Raw genomic sequence first — 23,973 nt, 5'->3', positions numbered from 1 at the left:
CTGAGTAAGAAACATTTCGAAGTAACGGCACTTTCCGAATAAACAGTACATGGCACACTGAAACTTCTCCAAAATGGTGGTACTTTGCTAGATAATTGTTTATAGTGCAAGAAACACTCTGTAATGGCAGCACTTTGGAAATAGACACACCCAGCACAAGAAACTTCGAAATGGCTGTACTTTGACTGTACTTCACAAAATAGCTGCACTTTGCACACAAATAAACTCTTCAGAATATATACACAGTAATAATCACACACGTTAAGCACTTTTACACATTTTGAGATACTTCGAATAACCCTAGTTATGCCCTGAGTACAATACAAAGTAGTAATTATGCCAAAACACAGCACTTTGTCAAAAAAACATGCAGTTGCTTTGCTTTATTTATGCTTAATCTGCCCTTTTTGCCCTTATTATATTCATTTTTCGAATCTCTTTTCATGCCCATTGTACTTCTATTGTGCTTGTTTTACTCTAAACATGCCTGTTTTGCTTTAAATACAATTGTTTTGCCTTAAATATACCCGTTTTGCAAATCCAAGGTAATTCTAAACCCTTTATGTACTTTTCTAATGCTCATTTTATCAAATCTCTTAATTTTAAACATTTCATTTAATCAACAAACCTTCTGTGCCTCTCCTTGTTTAATAATGCAGTTTGTGCCCTTGTAATGCCCCATTTTATATTTTTTATAAAATAAACTGTTTGTGCAAGTGTTCATTACCTTTGGTTCTTTTCTGACCCTTTATCATGCTCATTTCTCTTAGTTTACCTTCACTGTTAACTCTGCACCTCGCAGGTTTGGAAAGCAGTCTCTGGAATCCCAGTTCTGACACAATGCCGCTTGTCTAGTCAGGATGTAATAGACGAGACTTCATGGGTTCTGTTCAAGCAGCTTTATTATGTACAAACACATCAGGATTGAGGCTTAATAACTTTAAGTTAGGTAAACCTGTATACAAACTAGCTATTACACTCATACATGCTCACTTCTCTGGTTGCACTCTCAAAATGGCACTGAAGCTAACATGTTAAGTCTTTGAGATGCTTCTTAAAGATACAGCACGCATGTTCTGTTCTACAGCTGTGGTAATGATACCACTACCAAGGCCAGGGAATTGAAAATACACAATTGTCAGAACAATGGCCATGGGGGCTGTAATTCTGTAGCATGTAATTAGAAAGGGACTCACATTCTCTGTTACTTTAGCTCTGTTGAGGCAAGCAGATATTTATAAGCTGACTGGGTTAATTCTTTTGGTCTCTGTCTCTTTAGAGGAGATATAGAGAAAAAAGCCCAAAGAAGAGGGACACCTGAAACTATACAGTTCAAGTTGTTTAACAAGGCAGTAGAATTTTCAAACTATTATCAGCCTTAACAGATATAGGAAGCAGCAATTGATCTCCCCACACAACTAATCAGTGAAGCCACTCACACACAGACACACACACACAGACACACACACACACACACACACACACACACACACACACACACACACACACACACACACACACACACACATCATAACATTGACATGTATAGAAAAAATAAGTTATGTCTTACCATAATGTTCCATCTATGTTGTTCATCTTCATTCATTCTTTACTGATGGGTGTCAGTTCCATCCTCGGAACCAGGTCAGCCATATACCAAGCTCGCGCCAGCCAAAAACGCTCGAGCTACGCTTTATCCATAGTGCCCTTCTCCCAGTTACATCAAATCGAGTTTGACCGTAGCAAGAAAAAACAGAGGCTATATCTGCTCAAATTCTCTAGAATAACAATGGACCCAAACAATCCCCCAGGAGCCTCAAGGAGGGGGAAGGTGGGAGGGACGTAATGAATGAATGAAGATGAACAACACAGATGGAACGTTATGGTAAGACATAACTTCTTTATCTGATGTTGTTAATCTTCATTCATTCCTTACTGATGGGACAGAGTCCTGGGTGGCCCCTATGGAAGAATATTCCTGAGCACTATCAAACCAAAGGAGGCTCTTCCCCTAGAGATCAGATCCAATTTGTAATGAAAGATAAAGGTATGGGGAGTAGCCCATGTTGCAGCTGCACAGATATCGTCCATGGATGCTCTTGAATGAAAGGCTATCGAAGTTGCTACAGATCTGGTGGAATGTGCTTTGACTTTTCCTGGTATATGAGTTCTTGATCGTTGGTACGCCAGGAGTATACAATGTCTTAACCATCTGGACAGAGTTACTTTAGAGACAGCTTTTCCCAGTTTCAGACCTGAGAAAGATACAAACAATTGGTCTGATTTGCGGATTTTCCTTAGTTCTGTCCAGATAAAATCTCAATTGTCTATGCACGTCTAAATGATGGAGGCAGTATTCACTTTTGTTCGAGAAATTAGGAAAGAATACGAGTAGGTCAATAGACTGGTTTACTGTAAAATCTGAGACAACATTGGGTCAGAAAGAAGGGTTTGTCTGAAGTGATATTCTGTCCTTATGAAATATTATATAAGGACATTTAACACATAGGGCCTGGAGCTCAGAAATACATCTAGCTGAGGTAATGGCCACTAGAAATAAGGTCTTCCAGGATAAACATTTGATGTCACAGGTAGCAGCCGGTTCAAAGGGAGGTTGCGTTAAAGCTTGTAGAACTAAAGTGAGACTCCATGGTTCAATGGGTTCCTTTATGGGTGGTCTAACATTAGATATACCTTTTAGAAAGATTTTACAAAGACGACAGGACATTGAAGAAGAGTCTTTGAAACCATTATGGAAATTAGAGATGGATGCTAAATGAACACTTATGGTTGAAGCAGCAGCTCCTACTTTGAAGAAATCTGACAAATAATCTAGGGCTGTATCCACAGGAGCTGAAAAAGGATCAAGATTTCTTCCATGCCCTCTGCACTACAAGCTGTATCAGTTTGTCTGCAGGTGGGGTCACCCAAGAGGTAGAGGGTCGAGCACAGAAAGCCTGCAGAAAGACAGACTCCTCGGAAGAAGGGTTGGAGGGCTTCCAATCACCCCTCTGTTTTAAGATTTTAAGGATGTCTCCAACGGAGACACCTTAAGGGGGTGAGCATGGGGACCCTTCCCCTTCATCAAAGTCCATATCCTCAGTGAGAGATTCCATGGGAGAGTCCAGGTGCTTCCTCTTGCACAATTTCTTCCTATGTCCTTCTTCAGGGGGAGTTTCTGTAGAGGATTCCGAAGAAGGGGCACCCTGCAATAGGGTCTCCTGAGGTCTTGTGCTCGATGTTCCATAACGGTGGTCTGTGTCAGATGCAGCTGAGAGGGAAGAATCAATGGGTAGTCTGACATTGACGGTTTGCCAGCCGAGGCAAGTGCCCTCTCCATTGCCTGGAACACACGTCCACCTGAAGAGGGCTAGAAGCCCGGAACCAAGCAAGATAACCTCTGAACCGGGGTCACACCCCGCTCCAGCGAACCCACCCCCAGGGATGGAGCCTCAAGTGAAGCTGGTACTGTGAGGGTACCCGGAACTGAAGATGGTGCTGCAGAAAAAATTGGGGTCACTCCTGGAACCAGAGCACCTGCAGTCCAACCACAATCATTAGAAAGCCTCGGTTCCGACCGAACCGGAGGCCAAAGGGAGGACTCCAAAACCATGGTAAGAGCCACCAGTGGTATCATAGTCAAGGGTACCATAAAGGACTTCGGTTCCAGGGCCTTAGATGCCTGCTCCGAGGTCAAAGGAGAAGAGTAAGCCGGAGCCCTTGGAGCACCCCCAACTGCCAGTGGAATGGGGGTTTTGTATACAGTAGGAATTCCTCTTGCCGTAAGCAACTGATCAACAAGACACACCACATCAAGTTCCGAGAGGCCCCTGGTTGATCTTACAGAAATTCCCGAAGGAGATTCGAGGTGTTCCAGGAAGGGGCTAAACTGTTGCCCCAGAAATGGATCCACCTTCAGAGAATATCGGATCTGGTGTTCCACCAGCACCGGAGTCTCGATGGAGGCTTGAACTGGTATGGTCAATTTTTCCAGGCTAGCAAAGGACATAGACGGTGCCATGGTCGGTGCAGACATCAAATCAGTAGATGGCACCAAAGGGGACAAAATTTGTAGTTGCAAAGACGGTGCCACAGTACTCGGTGCCAAAATGGTAATCAGTGCCAATGGCCCAACTGTAGCAGGTGATACCAAAGCCGGTACCGTAACAGTCATCGTTGGTGCAGAAGTCATTTTCAAGTGTTTAGTCTTAGGTTCCTCTGGCTTTTCACCAGGTAAAGAGGGAACTGAGTGCAATCTTTTTCCTGGGTCTTGGTTGGAGGGAGTGAACCCTCCAGCACAGAGATAGCCTCTGAAAAAGGCATTTTGAGAAGGCCTTTCAGGATTACTTTGTTTTGCCTCTCATTGAGGGTTCTAGAGCTGAACCCATGACAAATCTCATGGGGAGGCTGAACAGATAAATGAGCCAGATTCAAGCAATACACACAATATGTGTGAGTATCAGAGTCTGGCATTCTGCAGCTGCAGAGGTCGCACTGTTTAATACCAGATGTTCCCTTTTTTTCTGACAAGTTCAAAGAAGACAAAAGGATAGAGACAGAGATTTTTTTTTTGACAGCTAGAGCGATGGGGGAAAAAATACCAACAATGGTAAAGAAAGAGTTACCACAAGGGTAAGGGAGAGGGGATACCAATGATGGTATAAGAAAAGTACCTTAAAATGGTAAAAAGGCAGTAAAACGAGTATGAAAGGCTTTCTAGGCAATAGAGTAAGCTAGCAATAAACAAGAACATTGAAAAGACTCTTAATAGTTAGAAAATGTTGATTATTTACCTAAGCTTAGTCGATAGCTGGTTTGACACGGCTTTTTGGCAATGCAACAAAAGAGATCTGGGGTAACTGAGAGAAGGGCACTATGGGTAAAGCTTAGCTCGAGAGTTTTTGGCTGGCGCGAGCTTGGTATAAGGCCAGCTCGGTTCCAAGGATGGAACCGACACCCATCAGTAAGGAATGAATGAAGATTAACAACATCAGATTCCAGCTTTTGTACTTCTGCAATATCTTCACATACATACATCCTTCAGATATTATTTGTCACTTAAAGTACATTCAGCAAAAAGCATATTTGAGCAATAGGCACCATGACAACAGTCACAAATAGAGAACCTTCAGGCATATTATGTATAAGATACAATATTATCAGAAATACTGTCTACATTTGGTTCAGACTTCTCAGGCCTAACTGACTACAACTAGGTAAGATTCTGCCCAGCACCATAAAGGATCTGTGAGGCCTAATGCATCCATTATGAGATTATAATATTCAAAGTACCTAGAGCTGATACATTCCACTTACCTACCACCATGCAAGTGATAAAAGTGATTAAAATAGTGCTTAGAAGTGACATACTGGGCAGGTGATAATTACAAATGATTACATGTGTTGCTGTACTTTACCTAATATACAATGCTGGGGCTTCTGACTTCCCCACAGATTAAAACCATCTCCACTATAGGACAACCACAACTCATAAAGGCTCCAAACTCTGTGCTAAATTTAGTGTAATTCTATCCAGGTGTGGCTATTCTCTCTAGGTTTATGGAAGATAAACTAGGAGAGACTAAGGAATGAAACTAACTTTGAGATGGAACATGTAATATAGGAACTGGAACATGTAATATAGGAAATGGAGTGAAGTATGGGAAATCTGAGAGTATGGAATGATAAATATGACATTATTTAAGAAAAGAAACTATTACTTTTCTTAAATAATGGCATAATATAATGCCTGTTTACTGCCCTTCGCAGATGTCTGGCATCCGGGCAGTTCTGATGTACTGGTACATCAAAGCAAAAGCAACGGAGAAAGCAAGATCTCCGTTGCTTTTTGTCTCGCTATGTTAAATGAGTTTAACATAGCAAGACAGTTTAAAATAAAACGGAGATCTCCGTTGCTTATTTTAAAGCTGTCCTATATTAAAAAACCATTTAACATAAGCGAACAATGTTTTCAAAAAGCGAGTTATACTAATGGAAAAGTCAGGCGACGGACCTTTTCCATTAGTATAACTCGATTTACAATGGGGACACTGGCCAATCAGCGTGCACGTTTTGGGGGGGTCATGGTATAATATGTATTAATTTACTAAGCAAAAATGTGCAGGTGACTGGCATAGTCACATTTGTCTCCAACCAAGCTTAATGCCTGAATATTTACTGCATAGTTATTAGAAGCCAGAATACAAAGACGTCCATGGCTACAATGGTTAAAACGTTTGGAATATTGGAAGGTAGCAAAATGGCAAATGGTGGATTCTAACAGTGAACAAAATAAAGAATGCTAGATTCTAACAGTGAATTAAACATAGAATGGTTGGCTTAAATGTCATATTTAGAGTTCTGTCCACAATGAAGAGCATTATAGAACTCCTAAGTAAGTCTAAATAAGTGATAGAGCTGTATTAGATGAGAAGCAATGAAATATTAGATCATGCAAAAAATAGTAGAAAGATTTATGACATTGCAGCCTGTGTTGTCCAGCGGTGCAACAACTATGTTTTTAGAAATTATTCATGCTTATTTATTTCTTATGTAGGTTTTAGTTATAATGCTGGTGAATGGTAAACTTCAAATAAACTTGGGTTACCAGAGAGTTAGCTAGGAGTGGAAGAGCGCAGTTTTGAATGTTAAATAGGACTAGGCGGTTTACAGATGGCTGATTACCCACAACAGAGCCACAGATTTGTGTGCATATGCATGTATGTGTGTGTGTGTGTCTCTGTCCATAACAGCATCTAATAAATGCAGCTTAAGGCAGATGTCCTCTGGTGTGGCACTGCATGCCCAATCTCCCTTTTCAGTTTTTTCACCTAGACAATGCCCAAAGTGGCTTATGACATAAAAAGCCACCAATGACAACTAAGTGCAAAAATCATCCTTTTCACCTACACTCAGTCTGTCATGGTCAGCCATTACTGGCTCTGACCTAAGCCATATCTGAAACCCAAGGACAGACAACCAACAAGGGAGAACAATAATAACATGAGCTGAACTTTAGAGGCAGTACCCTCCTAACAAAAAAAAAGGGGGTTCCAAGGAAAAAAATAAAAAAGCAGAGAGGTGGTGAGCCATACAGGGAATTAGTTATGATTCTCTTAAAGACGCAGCCTTCCTGATTCCAGTAAGTGGCCAGTGAAATATATAAAGCACAACTTTTAGGCTAGAAATGGGGTCAGGATCAGTGTCACCAAAACAGAGGCATTTGAGCATTATGGATATGAAATGTGAACACTAAAAAAGATTTTATCTAAAGACCAAGCTTTCCAACTCATACAAGAGCTCTGTACTACTAGATTCCATAGATTGGTCTGTTTGCGAAATAATAAGTAAGTTAAAGGTAATCTGCACCTCTCTGAAAGCTTATGGTTAGGAAATGTGATTCTTCTATTACTATAAATCTCAACCTCTTAGTACAAGAAATCTAAATAAAGCCTAAAATAAAAATGGGGAGGGGGGCAAGGAACGAGGTAGAATTTCCTTACTTAACAGATGCTGGTTCAAAATAATATTTTAACTCTGTAAGCAGTAAAGTTTTGACAAAGCAGTAGTAATTGAAGAAGGCGTAAAAGGAGCGTAATTAAATGGTCTTGTTAGGGGTTTGGCCTTTTACTTTGACTATGTCATTCGTTTGTGCAATGACATCATCTTATAGCTGATAACACAGAGAGTGATGATCACAAGTCATGATTCTCCAGACCATCCAAGATTCTAAACTGGGGAGAAATTTTGAATTAAGATTAGGCCACAGAACATCTGGACATCTAACACTGTGTTCATAATCTTATAAGAAACACACTATATTCATTTTCATGACTTACAGGTTTTCAGAATCATTGGTTTGCATCTTTAATTGGTATATTTATATCCTGGTATGTAGTATTTTAATTAACCCCCTGTGTAACACAGTAGTTGTTCACAAAAGATGAAATAAGTTTGTTTCTGTGGTTATCCATACCTGTTGTGATGCAGCTGAAATCTTTGTCAGAAAGGTCACCGATTTTCTGATTCTGTAGACTCAAGGGGGTGATGCAGTAAATTGCTGGAATACTGAGGTTGGTTCTCCTTAGCCATTCTACTAGCCATTTTATTTGGCAGTCACAGTGAAAGATGTTGCCCCGCAGATCTCTGAAATGCAGATGAAGTCTGCTCAGTTACTATCATGTTATGTACAGCAAGAGTGAAAACATCACACCACCTATTCTCTGTTCTTGCTTTTCCCTTCAGTCTAGGAGTCCTCCTTCAGATTACTTAGGATGTTTTAGAAAAATGACAATGAGCTGTAATAAAGACAAGGTGACAGCTGTGATATGGGTGTAGGATAAACATGTTAGTAGGAGCTTTCCAGGAGGTTACCATTGAAAAATCACATTCCCATAAATGTGCAGGTGAGTAAAAATAATTATTTCATTATTCACAGGGTATAGGAACAGAAAACTGGACATTTCTTGTTGCATGCAATGTGAATATCGATATTTTCAGTTGTGACACTTTCCCTGGTAACACATTCATTACTTTTTAGTTTCATTTATTTAACTGCATTATTCACACTGAGCAAAACAAAGCCTTTTTTTACAGGGCAGAACCGTGGAGAAAAATTTCACATAACAAAACAAGGGACAACTAATGATTCCAGTTTAGATCAGTCAACTATATGCAATTCATCATTGTTGAGGTCTACCTTAGGAACTCACTTTGTACCCCTTAGAAGAATAAGCTCCTGACATTATAGCATAGTTTCTTTTCTCATACTGTGTAAAACTGTTCGCACAAACCGGAATCCCTTTTCCAGTCTAATATTTTTATAATAATAGTTCTTGTTAATCTCTTGATTTCTTGTTTTCCATCTTATGTATCCTTTATAGGATCTATGTTAAACCATCGAACAATCTCTTCATCACACTGCTATTCATTGAGACTACGACTTCGAAGATATCATTCAGTCAACATTAATTTCGCTGACTTCCACTTCATCGAATTGACATAGTTGTCCAACATCGCAGACAATATACTAACCTGGCAAATTAAATTAAACACAAAACAACACTCTCCAAACTCAATATACAAACTATATAAATTAAATTACTAAAGTGTACATTAGCACTCATGAAATCTATTTATATAACAACTTCACTTGGCAGGTAACATTTACTATCATGCTTTGTATTTCACTTTAAAGTAATCTGCTTATAAAAGTATATTGGATAATGCATTCTAATTTTAAGGTTAAAGTAGGCACTCACAGGTGTATATCAAGTGTTGCTCTACTCCAATATGTACGCCCTTTCTTTGTACAATATTTCTAACTACTAATTCCACAATACATATCACTGCATTAGCAGCTGGCCAACTAATGTAATTCTATGAGTTAATATAAACGTTTGCTGAATGAATTCTTCAATGTTGTGATCTCGATGAATAGCAGTTTGATGAAGAGATTGCTCGATGGTTTAACATAGATCCTCATTTATATGGTTCTTCTCTGCACCACATCCAGTACAATTACCTTCTTTTTCAGGAATGGAGTCTAAAGATAGTCCAGAGGTAATGTTAATAAACGAGCAGTATAAACTTCATTCTTCAAGACATAAACCAAACAGCAGTACAACCAAGTATTTAACTGGTCTTGGCTGTAGTGTGTTGTTAAGAGAAAAAGTTTTAAAAACATACTGTTATTTGTCTTTTTCCTGTTCTTGCAAAGTGAACATGTTATTTGTTGGGATATGCCTATCAAAGATGGGCCTGATCTGTGAACAAAATGCAGCATTGCTTATGAACCTGAATGATATCTGTTTTCTGCATTTTAGAATAAAGAGATTTGGTTATAGCTCAGTGAAGCCTGGGATAAGGACGCACATCCGAGCAAGAGTTAATTTACTGGGGCAGGCTGTGTGTCCTGGAAAATTTGAGCTACCGTTGTTGAATTGAACATTCTGTACTAGCTGAGGGTTTGAAATAATTTGTAATAAACATGTTTTTCCTATATGTTTTTCATAGCCAATTGTCAACGGTCAGAAATGTAACAAAAAGTTGTTTTGCTTGCAGTATAAAAGTTGATGTCAGTAAACAAGTTGATCAGATCAGAGGAGATCAGATCAGTCCAGACCGGACATCTTGGCCAACATGCTGTGTAATCTGGTTAACTGCTAATAAAGGAAAATTCATCACCTGAGGCAGATGCGACTCATTTGAATTTTTTCTTCTGACATTTTGGTCCTTCGGACCGGAAACCTCTACGAAGATACGGATCAGACCGACAGAGAGACCGAAAAACCTGTGCAGGTGAGGGTTTCTCATCTTAAGATTCTCTCGACTGAAAGCCCTCCGACTGATTTGTCATTGAAAAGAGGCCGGCTGCTCTCTGATCCCTATCTGAGGGACGGTTTCTGAACGAAAAGGGGAAACGGAGTCTCAGCTGGTTCAGGTAGGATGAAAAATAAATTTATTTTAATTTAATTTAATCTTGTCAACAAGGTTTTATTTTTAGTTAAAGATGGGTAGGATTACTTGTTAAGATTATTTTGTTAGGGTCACCCGTTAAGATAGTCCCATTTTATAATAAGCCCTGTAAAATAATTTTGATACAGTCCTAAATACCTGAGAAAAGAAAAAAAAAAAAAAAAAAAGGAAGGTAAAATAAGAAATCTAGGGGAAACATGGGTTCGAATTGCTGCAAGTGTGAGAGTGATGCCTGTTTAAATGTTGATGCTAAGTATATGAAAGGTTTAAACAAAAATAATGTTACATTTTTGAAAAAGTGGAAGTCGAGATATGATTTTGATGGTACACTGAATAAGAATGCCTGTGCAAAATTGTTTAGAGATTTGAAAAGAGATGCGGGAACTAGAACTAAAAAACAAAGAAAATTGGGATTTCCCCAAGCACAAAAATGGTTAGAAGAGGCAAATAAACGAGCTATATAAGAAAAACAGTGCCAGGAAAAAGAAAAAATAAATCAAAAAGGATCACTGGTGCCAAGTGGAAAAGTAGCTTTATTTTTAGATAAGGAGGATGAGCATACAGTTTGTGCGGTACAAAGGCAGGCAACTGCCCCACCGTATGAGGAAATTGCTGCTGCTGTACCGGCGGAACCTCCTCAATATCAGTCTGAAGATGTGGGATCTGTACAGCAGGGTGGGTTACTGGCTGCTCAAGGAAACGTTGTGACACCTCCAATTTACCCGCAAATTCCCTAGTACCCAAGGTTGCTTTGCAACAGGTAGACCAACCTATGCAGTTAAGGTCGGGACCAGCAGGGCAAGGACGTTGGGCCATTAAACTTTCTGACCACTCAGAAGCCCTTCCCTTAATACAAGTTGCAAACCCACAAGCAGGGGACGTTGGACAAGAGCCAACTATTTTAGTTTATCGTCCCTGGGCTAGGGAGGATATAAAACGAGCTACGGATGGTATTCCTCATCCCAAGATTAATTTTCAAAAGTTTTCTGAGGACATAGTTGGTATGCGTTTAAGTTATCATCTAAATGGTTTAGAAGTAGAACAAGTAGTGCGACAAATCTTAGGTCCAGATTGGCACTTAGTTTGTGGTACTTGGACATGAAAGGCAGATGACGGCACTACATTAAAGCATAATTCTGGGGTGTTAGACACACGAGTCACTGATCTGTTAAAGAGAATTTCTGATAAGTGGCGTCCAAGAGCAGATTGGACAGTAATAAATCAGTGCATTCAAAATGATGATGAATCTGTAGATCACTATATTGTAAGACTGACAGAAGTGTTCAATAAGCATTGTGGAATGATGATTCCGCAGGATCAGACTACTGATAGTCCGTACGAACAGCAATTGGCAGCTTTTCTTAAAGGTTGTAAGGCTCCGATAAATAGTTTTATAACTAAACATATGGTTGATCACAGAACATGTAGTCTGCAACCTTTGTTTGAATATGCACGGCATGCTGAGCGACATTTCAATTTAAAAAAGAAAAAGAAAGTACAAGTGTTAGCAGTAGGGGATGATGGTGGTGTATTTTTGGTACAGGACCAAAGGGGGCAAGGGCGCCGTGGTGGCATACAAAGACATGGGGGCCCGAAATGGGACACGTCGTATAAACAGGGTGGACATTCAGAGGAATATGAGGGGAGGTTAAAACGTGGAGAATGTTTTAAATGCGGTTGACGTGGGCACTTTGCTGCCGACTGCGAAGAGTGGCAACATCCACAACAGCTTACGAACAAGGGCTCCGTATGACTATATGATAGTAAAGGAAGGCGCCAAATTCATTATTGTGATTATTGTAGAGAAGAAGAAAGCGAGAATGATTGTGATAATGATGAGGCAGACACTCTCTGCGATGAATGTCAGGACACCCAGGAATTTAAGGAAGGGCGGGATTGTGACTGTGAAGTCATAAACCTGGCACATTTGGGTATTGCTATGCATCTGGATCAAAAACCCTTGATAGAGTTTTTGGTTGAGGGACAGAAAGTGGAGTTTTTATGTGATTCAGGTGCATCGCGTACACTTTTGGGTCCAGCACTTCTACCCCCGAACTGCGAAACAGATGAGTTTGTCCTTGTGAAAGCGGCAAACGGGAAAATCTATAAGGAACCACTGTCTCATCCTCTATTGTTCACAGATCCGCAAACAAACCAAACTGTTAGGTGTAGGGCAATTATATCGAAAGTTTGTCCAGTTAATTTGCTGGGAAGAGATTTGATGCATTTGTTTGGAATAGCGGCAATTCCCACACCTAAAGGCATTGAGGCGAAAAAGTTAGCAGATGGCTTGGTGGTACAAGGAGTACAAGACTTGTTTTACTGGTATAGCCAGGACTTGATTTCAAACAGGCCGGGGAGGGTTGATACAGATTTGATCAACCTAGCTTTAAGTAAATCTAAGAGCGGGTGACCACAGGTTGCGGCGCACTTACATTGTACTATGTACTACAGACAGGCCCCTGGTCTGGATAAAGAATTTGAAAAAGAATTCTTTAGGCACAAATGTGCAAGGATAATTTTGAATGATATGTTTTGGGATAAGCAAGGTAATACAGTAGTGACCTGTACTTTGACCAAGGAAATGAGTTCTTTATATCGTTCAGGTTATAGCCCACATATTTCAATTACTAAAGCGGTGGGGACACATTGGGTAGATTTGGCGAAAAAGGTAACAAACTGGAACACAATGTCCAAAAGTCAGTTGAAGGATCAACAGATCCAGGTACAAAGATTAAATTGGGTGACTTGGGCACAACCAAGTGTGCACCTCAGGGATGACAAAACAGAAATGGCATGACAAATCCTCCTAACTCAAGAGGAAGATAGTGCGTTAAGTGCCTTACTTGTAGATTTATGGTCAAAAGGTAAAGGGGATGTAGGACTGATGAAAACAGCAGGTGAAGTTTGTATAACTCCAAAGTCAGGTTTTAGACCTCGTAAGCACCAATACCCGCTAAGTAAACAAGCAGAGGAAGGAATTAAGCCAGTCATTGAGCAGCTAAAACAGGTAGGAATTTTTGTTGAATGCCCAGATTCACCCTGCAATACTCCGTTGTTTCCTGTAAAGAAACCGGATGGGTCATGGAGGTTGGTTCAGGATTTACAAGCAGTTAATTCGGCTGTAATCCCAAGAGCATCGGTGGTCCCTGACCCCTATACATTACTTAATGATTTACTACCTCAGCACAGATATTTTTCTGTCATAGATATAAGCAATGCCTTTTTCTCCATACCACTACATAAGGAGAGTAGATTTTGGTTTGCATTCACTTATCAAGGTAAAAGATACACCTACACCAGATTGCCACAGGGCTATTGTGAGAGTCCGACAATATTCGCACAAGAAATGGCTGCGAATTTAGCTCAGTTTGTTCCCCCAGAGGGAAGCCAGGTTCTGTTGTATGTAGATGATATTTTGTTGGCCTCACCCATGCAGGAAAGTTGTAGAAAGGATACCCTTGCCCTTCTTAGTTTTTAGCTGAGCAAGGACATAAGGTAAATAAAGAAAAGTTACAATTGTGGAAAGCACAAGTAAAGTACTTGGGTTATTTAATTTCGCAGGCAGGTAGACAATTGGAGAACAAAAGAAAACAAGCAATTCTTGAGGCACCTATGCCTACGACTAAGCGGGAGATGGTGTCCTTTTTAGGTGTGACTAATTTTTGTAGAAGTTGGATCCCTAACTATGCTGAGGAAGTAGGGCCATTGACCGCACTGATCTATGATACTCCCATGGCGGCTAAGAATAATATACAGTGGACAAATAAGGCAAAACAGGCATTTATTAGAATTAAGCAATTGATAGCAGGATCCTCTGTTTTGGGTTTTCTGAACTATTCTAAGCGGTTTGTACAAATGGTTGATTGTAAGGGAGGATATATTACTTTGGTTCTGGTACAATTACATGGGGATAAACAGAGGCCGATAGCTTTCTACTCCTCCAGATTAGATCCTGTTGCAAGGGCAATGCCACATTGTGTTCAAGCTGTGGTGGCGGCCGCCATGGCAGTACAAGCCTCAGCATCATTAGTTTTGTTTCACCCATTACAATTGCGGGTTCCACATTCAGTAGCTACTATACTTTTGCAAGATAAGATAACCTTTTTATCTCCTAGTCAACATTTGTCGTGTATGACAGTGCTGCTGACACAGCCTCATATGACCATAGAAAGATGTACTACTCTTAATCCGGCGACACTTTTGCCAGCTCCAGAAGGAGGTACTCCACACGTTTGTTTAGACAGCATTCATGACAAAATACTTCCCCGACCAGATTTAACGGATATTCCGTTGATAGATTCTGATCTCGTTTTGTTTGTAGATGGATCAGCAAAGAAAGACACTGTAGGAAAAACACTAGTAGGGTATGCTGTCACCACAGAAACTGAAGTTTTGGAGGCAAAAGGATTGTCAAACATTTATTCTGCACAGGCAGCTGAGTTGGTGGCTTTGACTCGAGCTTGTACCTTAGGGGAGGGTAAAAAAGTGACAATTTATACAGATAGTCAATATGCTTTCTCCACTGTACATGTTTTCGCTCAACTATGGAAGAATAGGGGAATGGTTACTGCGACAGGCAAACCAATAAATCACAGAGATTTAATTTTACAGTTGTTAGATGCAGTGCAACTACCACTTCAGATAGCGATATGTAAATGTTCCGCACATACCAACAGAAAAGATCCTGTCTCCAGGGGAAATGCCCTTGCTGATATGGCTGCAAAAAAGGCAGCTCAAGAAAATGATTTGCTTTTACATGATAATGATTTGGAGCCCGGACACCTCTTAGACTTAGAGACACTAAAAGTAATGCAAACATTGACGACACAGAAGGAAAAATGTCGATGGGTAAAATATGGTATCACTCAACAGAGTGGGTTGTATAAGGCAGATGGCAAAATGGTATTACCCTCAAACCTTTTTAGGTATGCGGCATTGGTTAGCCATGGACCTGCCCATGTAGGAGTACAGACGATGATTCAAATAGTGTCTAAGGTGTTTTGGTGTAAAGGGTTTTTAACTTATGCAAAGCAATTCTGTTTATCTTGTTTATTATGTGCAAAGTATCATGCTCAGGGGGGAGTTAAAAAGTCTCAGCAGGCATTCCCTACCCCTCCGTATCCATTCCACACACTCTGTATGGACTTTATTGAATTGACACCCTCAGAGGAAAAAGGTTCTGTTTGGTCATTATTGATGCTTTTTCTAAATGGGTAGAAGCTTTTCCAGTGAAGCATCCAAATGCACAAACAGTAGCAAAGCTTTTGACTACAGAAATAATTCCCCGATTTGGCCTACCAAGACGCATTTACAGTGATAATGGGTCTCATTTTGTTAACCAGGTTGTTCAGAAATTGGGTCAAGTGTTTCAAATTGATCTCAAAAATCATTGTGCTTACCATCCCCAATCAGCTGGACTGGTGGAAAGACACAACGGAGTCTTGAAGAGTAAGCTCCGCAAACTAATGGCAGAAACACATAGGTCATGGACTGCGTGCCTTCCGTTGGCACTCCTGTACATGCGAATCTCACCTTCCTACAAAGGACTTACACCATTTGAACTTTTGTTTGGGAGACCATATTACGTCCCGCAGTGGCAAGGATTGTTGCCAGCGGAACGTGAGGGGGGTGAGGATCTAGCGGATTATATGAAGAAGCTGCTAAATGTCACATCTCTTGTAACCAATGACTCCTTTGCAGATTCCAGAAATGAAACCTTGTTAAGCGTGGCACCCAGGGACTGGGTGTGGATCCGAATTGTGAAGAGAAAGAATTGGTCATCCCCCAGGTGGGAAGGCCCATACCAAGTACTTATCTCGACACCTACGGCTGTAAAGATCGCTGAGAGGACTTCATGGATTCATATCACCCACTGTAAAAAACTCAAGGCTCTTCCTTCTGCCATTGATATTGGTCAAACTCCACTGGACCTCTGAGCGCAAAGTCTGGTTATAAAGGGGGATTAGCCCAATAGGGGTTAGTTCGTCCCAAACCCAGTGAAGAAACCAACGGCGCGAGGTAGTCCTTAGGGAGGATGGCCATGTTCAAATGGTACTTGAACTGTCACATGATGATGATTTTGGTGGCGAAAGTAAATATGTCCATACGAGAAGGAACAGCTGCAAGAGAAAAAGGAATGGTGGTGCTGCAAGTGCAAACAGGTGTTACTACTATGCTTAAGGTGAAACTTTGTGAAGGAATTTTGGACTGTTCTAAATGGAACAATAATAATTTCTTGACTCATGCAAAATACTTGTGCAATAGCGACTGTACGTCCTGGTCAAGTGTTTGGTGGTCAACAGATGTGAATGGATGGGAAACAAGTGGTGCAGTGATACCAGAGAAAGATAAAAGCAGGCAACAAAGAATAAAAATTGCGCATTTCCAAGGTACTGGAGTAGTTACTATAACCATTGTGTCACCACAAGAAAGTGATTCAGGAGTTTGAAGAGTGTCTCTTCCAACTAGAACTGATCCTTTGGGGACCCTCCAACTTAAAGTACAAAGCCTTAAGAATGCTACAAATAAAGCAGATTTTGCCTTCACAAAAGAAGAACAATTGTTACTCGAGACGGGATTCGTACACCATAATGAATGGTTGTCTTGGGTTAGATATAGTACCTGAGAAGCACATCGTGAGAACTGTATTTCTTGTGCTGAAGGTAAACAACAATTAGCAACAGTCCCATTGATGCAAGATGAAGGTAACCTAACGTGTCTGTTGAAATTATTCTTCAACAAAACTGAAGATAAATGCAAAGATGAAACTCAGCGTTTTCCGGTCATAAGCAAAGTTGAGAAACCGCCTGCAGCGATTTCCTATCCAGGTTCGTATATGTGCATTTCCAGAGATGGCACAGGGAAAAATGATGGCAATATGGGACAGAACTATTGCAATGTTACTGTGAATGGCAATGGGAATCCATTTCTGGAGAACCAAACTCATAGTTTAGCAGATGTATGGTGGTTATGTGGAGACAACAAACTCAGATCAACTGAAAAAAATGTGTCAACTAGTAAAAATACAAAACCCACACAGTGAACTGCATCAACCTGCTTTATTACTGAACCACACACAAAATAAAATGAAAAGTACTTAGCGCTTTCACCCACACATCAGGGCATCATCAGAGTACAAGAAATTACCAACTGGCCATTCATATATATACATACATAATTTCCTAATCATTCAATAACCCAATTAACATCATAAAATTAATTAATTGATTAAACAATGTCACTATAGAAAAAAATATATATATTTTTACTTGACATCAATAAAAAACATATTTAAAATACATATATAGTAAAATAAATATGTAATAAATATCCACAATAAAAAATTAAATACTTATAATACATAATATAATATAATATAATATATAATAATATATGTAGCAAATTTATATAAAATTAATTAAATTAGATATTTAAAAATTACTTTAAATATATATATATATATATATATATATATATATATATATATATATATATATATATATATATCATCATTCTCTTTCGGCTTTTCCCGTTGAAGTCGCCACAGCGGATCATCTCTTTCCATTTCTTCCTATCCTCTGCATCTTGCTCTGTCACACCAACCGCCTGCATGTCCTCTCTCACCACGTCCATAAACCTTATCTTAGGCCTTCCTCTATTCCTCTTACCTGGCAGCTCCATCCTTAGCATCTTTTTCCCAATATACCCATCATCCCTCCTCAGCACATGTCCAAACCAACGCAATCTGTCTCTCTTGCTTTGTCTCCAAACTGTCCAACATGAGCTGACCCTCTAATATACCGATTCCTAATCCTATCCATCCTAGTCACACCGATTGCAAATCTTAACATCTTTAACTCTGCCACATCCAGCTCCGACTCCTGCCTTTTGTCAATGCCACTGTCTCCAACCCATATAACATAGCTGGTCTCACTACACTCTTGTAGACCTTCCCTTTCACTCTTACCGATACCCGTCTGTCACAAATCACTCCTGACACTCTTCTCCACCCATTCCACCCTGCCTGTACTCTCTTCTTCACCTCTCTTCCACATTCACCATTACTCTGAACTGTTGATCCCAAGTACTTAAACTCGTCCACCTTTACCAACTCTGCTCCCTGCATCCTCACCATTCCTCTACCCTCCCTCTCATTGACACACATATATTCTGTCTTAGCCCTGCTGACCCTCATTCCTCTGCTCTCTAGAGCATATCTCCACCTCTCCAGAGTCTCCTCAACCTGATTCCTACTCTCACTACAGATCACAATGTCATCTGCAAACATCATAGTCCACGGGGCTATCCTGTCTGATCTCATCTGTCAACCTGTCCATCACCACTGCAAATAAGAAAGGACTCAGAGCTGATCCTTGATGTAATCCCACCTCCACCTTAAACGGATCTGTCACTCCCACTGCAGTCCTCACCACTGTCACACTACCCTCGTACATATCCTGTACCACTCTTACGTACTTCTCTGCCACTCCCGACTTCCTCATACAATACCACAACTCTTCTCTAGGCACCCTGTCATATGCTTTCTCCAAGTCTACAAAGACACAATGCAACTCCTTCTGACCTTCTCTGTATTTCTCCATCAACACTCTCAGAGCAAACATTGCATCTGTAGTGCTCTTTCCTGGCATGAAACCATACTGCTGATCACTAATCATCACCTCCCTTCTTAACCTTGCTTCCACTACTCTTTCCCATAACTTCAAGCTGTGACTAATCAGTTTAAAATATGTAAATAAAATGAATTCAATAAATTATAAACTATACATAGTAAAATACAATATTAAATGTCAATTGAAATATGGTCATATGAAATGTGACCTATATTTTAAAATGCTTGAAATAGATATGTTTTCGTTGATGCCAGGTAGCATACAGGCATTTAATCTTAATTGCCATAAACATTCCATAGCCTCAAGCATAATCTTGTCATCACCACCTTTGTGTATAATGTGTGGAATTCTACCTATAACAAAAAATATAAATCTTTTAAAACTTGTACATCTAGTGCTATGCATATAAAGTGAGCTAGTGGTCTTGTGTTTCCTAATGTCCCTAGCATGTTCGACTATGCGTTCCCTTAACTTCCTAATAGTCTTTCCGACATAAAATGCTGGGCAAGTAGAGCAAGTGGCCAGGTACATCACCATCTTAGTGTTACAGTTACAGTAACCAGGACACCGAATAGTCTTATTAAAACCCTGTATTGTTACATAAGGGCCATCATTAATGTACTTACAGGTGTGACAGGTACCACATTTACTCATTTTTGATGCTTTATATAAATTCCTGTTACTGTTAGACTCATAAATGTCCTTTAAATTTCTGCCTCTACTAAAAGATATCTTTGGCTGACTTCCCAACAATTTAGATAGCTCAGCGTTATTAACAAAAACACTTGTCCAGGTATCTTTTATAATATCATCTAAAAAAAATGATGTATCATTGTAGGGCAAAATAAAGGAATCATATCTAACCAAACTAGCACTATTATTGGACAGGTTATCGCATCCATATCTAATTATAGGTTTATAGCGTATATTCCTATTGATGTAAATATCATTTTTAGTAGTGTCAATAAGATTCTTTGGGTATCCTCGATCCATAAACATTTTAGACAAATTCTCAATTTCATGTTTAAACATACTATCATCACTAATAATTCTTGATAATCTGACCATTTGTCCTTTTATCAAATTTCTTTTTTGATACATAGGATGACAACTATCAAAATGTAAAAAAGAATTAGAGTAGGTTTTCTTCCTAAAAATGTTTGAATGAAAACCATCACCATCCACGGACAAGGTTAGATCCAGAAATTCACATTGCTTCTCTTGAATGTTACTAGTGAATTTAAGAAAGTCAGATGTCGTCCCCAGATATTCAATAAACTCAATCAATACAGCTTTTTCACCTTTCCAAAATACAATAATATCATCAAGGTAACGCAGATAAAGAGAAACATTTTGCCAATATATAGATGTAAACACTGAATCCTTTTCCCATTTGGCTAACACCAAATTTGCATATATAGGGGCACATCTGGCACCCATTGCAACACCAGTACTTTGTCTATAAAATTCACTGTCAATGTAAATAAAATTATCTAACACAATTTCCATAAAATCGGTTAAAAGCCGGCATTTATTAGCATCCATATCACCATAATTTAGTAAACTTGCTTCAAACATTTCCAGACCCTGCTTATGAGGAATAACTGAAAATAAATTGACCACATCAATTGTAGCCATAATAAACTCAGAAGTGTTCATAACATTATTTTGTCTGATTAGATCCAGGCAATGCCAAGAATCTTATAAAATATGTGGTAATTTAGCAAGAGTATTTTTGCAATTGACATCAATAAAGGATGCTAGGGCCTCAGTTTTAGACCCTTTTGCAGACACAATAGGCCTAAAAGGTGGATTTTGTATATTTTTGTGTATCTTAGGGATACCAAAAATGGTTGGTGTGATGGGAAATTCCACATTTAGATAGCAATATTCATCTTTTGTTATAATACCTTCCATCAAATATTCATATATTAACCAATCTACTTTCATATAGGCCCTTGTCATCTCATATTTTGTCACTTTTTCGTATGTAGTAGTGTCATTCAGCATAATTGTCATTTTATTACAGTAATCTGTGTTGGTCATAATAACCACTCCACCTCCCTTGTCTGGCTTCATAATTCTGTAATGATCAGAAGTAGCAATTTCCTTGAGACAAAATTTTTCAGCAGATGTAAGATTCTCAGTCATAACATTTTCTTGCTTTAAAGCCTTTCTAAATTGGATCTCACAAAGTTTTTCAAAAATCAGAATCATGGGATTACTTGGTGGAATAAATGTACTGCTACGTTTTAATGTCAAATGTGCTGTACCACTATGACTAACCAAGTCGTTGTTAGCAAAAAATACTTTTAAATTTAATAATCTAGTGTACATTTTTAAATTAATTAAAATTTTACCAATGTCAAGTTTAAAGGAAGGAACAAATCTAAAACCTCTTTTAAAAAGAACTAAAAAATCATTTCCAAACTGTATGTCGGTGTAGTTATAAACACTAAAACCACCTTCGGTAATAATAAAAACATCATTAATGTCAGAACAGTTCTCAACGGTCAAATTAAGTTCTCTATCATCAGGTATATCAAAATTAAACATGTTAGTAACATTATTGAACGAATGGTTAACAGAAACATCATTGTTAAAAATCATAATAAAAATCATAGCCACAACCAAGAGAGTCATGTAAAGTGTTAACCTCTCTAGGATCTAATGCTCCTATTTGTACCATACATTGTTCTTGTGTGTTGTGTTCCTGTAATAACTGTTCTGTTGTACTGGGCCATACCTGTTGGGTAACTCAGATCAAGGCTTACGATTCCCTGGAAGGGAACTTGTGCACTTGTAAAGTTAATTCTGCCATTCTACATTTTCCCAGTTCCAGCAAGCAATTTCGTAAGAGAACTTGAAATAAAGCCGAAGTGGTTGAGTAGGAGAAAAAGAGAGGCACCGAAGCAATCTTTCGATAATGGTGTCTACATCGATAGCATTGGCGTACCAAGAGGCATACCTGATGAATACAAAGCAATAAACCAAATAGCAGCTGGTTTTACATCCATCTTTGTCTGGATTCAACCTAATAAGAATGTGGACTGGATCAACTACATTTTACTATAACCAGCAGCGTTTTGTGAACTATACCAAAGATGCATTGAAAGGAATTGCTGAACAACTGGAGGCCACTTCGCAGGTGGCATGGCAGAATCGAATTGCGTTGGATATGCTCCTGGCCAAAGAAGGAAGAGTTTGCAAGATGTTTGGGACTTTCTGTTGTACATATATTCCAAACAACACTGCGCCTGATGGAAGTATCACTCGAGCTTTGAAAGGTTTGGAGATGTTATCCGAAGAATTGGCAGAGAACTCTGGGGTAAATAATCCCTTTACAGATTTTCTACAAGCGTGGTTTGGAAAATGGAGTCACCTCATCAGCAGTTTCCTGGTGTCCGTTGGAGTCGCTGTGGCTATCGTGGTGGTATGTGGTTGTTGTTGTATACCCTGTATCAGAGGTCTTCTACAAAGACTGGTTGATACTGCTGTTCTGAGCGATGTACCAGCAATTGCAACAGACTGGTGAAAGTGACTACATTGAAATGTGACTCTTTGCAAATGTTTTTGAAGTTTAAAAATTTGCCTTGCCAATGAAGTAATGTATGCAATGAAAAGCTTAGTTTTTACCATATATTGCTGAAATAAAAGACAAATAAAAGTGTTTTCAGGTGGGAAATGTTAAGAGAAAAAGTTTTAAAAATATACTGTTATTTGTCTTTTTCCTGTTCTTGCAAAGTGAACATGTTATTTGTTGGGATATGCCTATCAAAGATGGGCCTCATCTGTGAACAAAATGCAGCATTGCTTATGAACCTGAATGATATCTGTTTTCTGCATTTCAGAATAAAGAGATTTGGTTATAGCTCAGTGAAGCCTGGGATAAGGACACATGGCCGAGTAAGAGTTAATTTACTGGGGCAGGCTGTGTGTCCTGGACAATTTGAGCTGCCGTTGTTGAAGTGAACATTCTGTACTAGCTGAGGGTTTGAGGTAATTTGGGCTAAACATGTTTTTCCTATATGTTTTTCATAGCCAACTGCTAACGGTCAGAAATGTAACAAAAAGTTGTTTTGCTTGCAGTATAAAAGTTGATGTCAGTAAACAAGTTGATCAGATCAGTCCAGTCCGGACATCTTGGCCAACATTCTGTGTAATCTGGTTAACTGCTAATAAAGGAAAATTCATCACCTGAGGCAGATGCAACTCGTTTGAATTTTTTCTTCTGACATGTAATCAAAAACTGAAAAGGCAGTTGGCAACTCATTCTAACGAGCTTGGACAGTGCATAAGGTTGGAACACACCACGAGGGGTCAACTTGTTAGCTTCCAGTGCCAAAGGAGATCACGGGGACTTGGGCCCTTCATCAAAACTGCCGGTGGAGACTCTCAGTGAAGTTGGGTGTTTCCAAGAATTGGCAGAGAACTCTGGGGAAAAATCCCTTTAAGATTTTCACCGTGTTTGGAATGGGTCCTCCAAGTTTCCGGGCCGTAGCGCGGGCCAATGGGGGTGACCTCAGGCCCCAGGGCTCCGCTGTCTTGAGACAGGGGGACTACAAAGGAACCAGTCTCCATGCCTAGGGAAGGTGCTGGTGAGACGGTGGAGGTAGCCAAAGAAGATTTGGCCAAAGCGCTCCTCATGGCTCTAAAGGCCGGACCCCCAGAATCCTGGGAAGGTCCGACCCCCAAAGCCACAACAGCAGATGGCACTCCCGCAGCCGACGCACCGAGAGAGAGGCTCGGAACCAAAAACATCGGTCCCGAAGCGTCACCCCCGGGGCCGACCAAGGAGGTCCGTGTACCGAACTCCAACCCGAAGGCCGGGGTAGGAGTAAGGGTCGGAGCCGACCCAGAAACC

General features: G+C 39.7%; 1 protein-coding gene across 1 annotated transcript in view; it reads right to left on the bottom strand.

Annotated features, from left to right (window-relative positions):
• The window catches only part of LGI3 (leucine rich repeat LGI family member 3), a 480,821-nt gene that overhangs the window by 139,333 nt on the left and 317,515 nt on the right, over positions 1–23,973 (bottom strand). The window contains exon 6 of the mRNA XM_044082968.1: positions 7,976–8,145. Coding sequence (XP_043938903.1) covers positions 7,976–8,145 — 170 coding nt within the window. The remainder of the gene's footprint in view (positions 1–7,975; positions 8,146–23,973) is intronic.

The sequence above is a fragment of the Protopterus annectens genome, chromosome 9.part0 (assembly GCF_019279795.1).
Source record: "Protopterus annectens isolate FY-2018-M chromosome 9.part0, PAN1.0, whole genome shotgun sequence".
In the NCBI taxonomy this organism is placed as follows: Eukaryota; Metazoa; Chordata; order Ceratodontiformes; family Protopteridae; genus Protopterus; species Protopterus annectens.
This window is presented reverse-complemented; position numbering and strand designations above follow the sequence as displayed.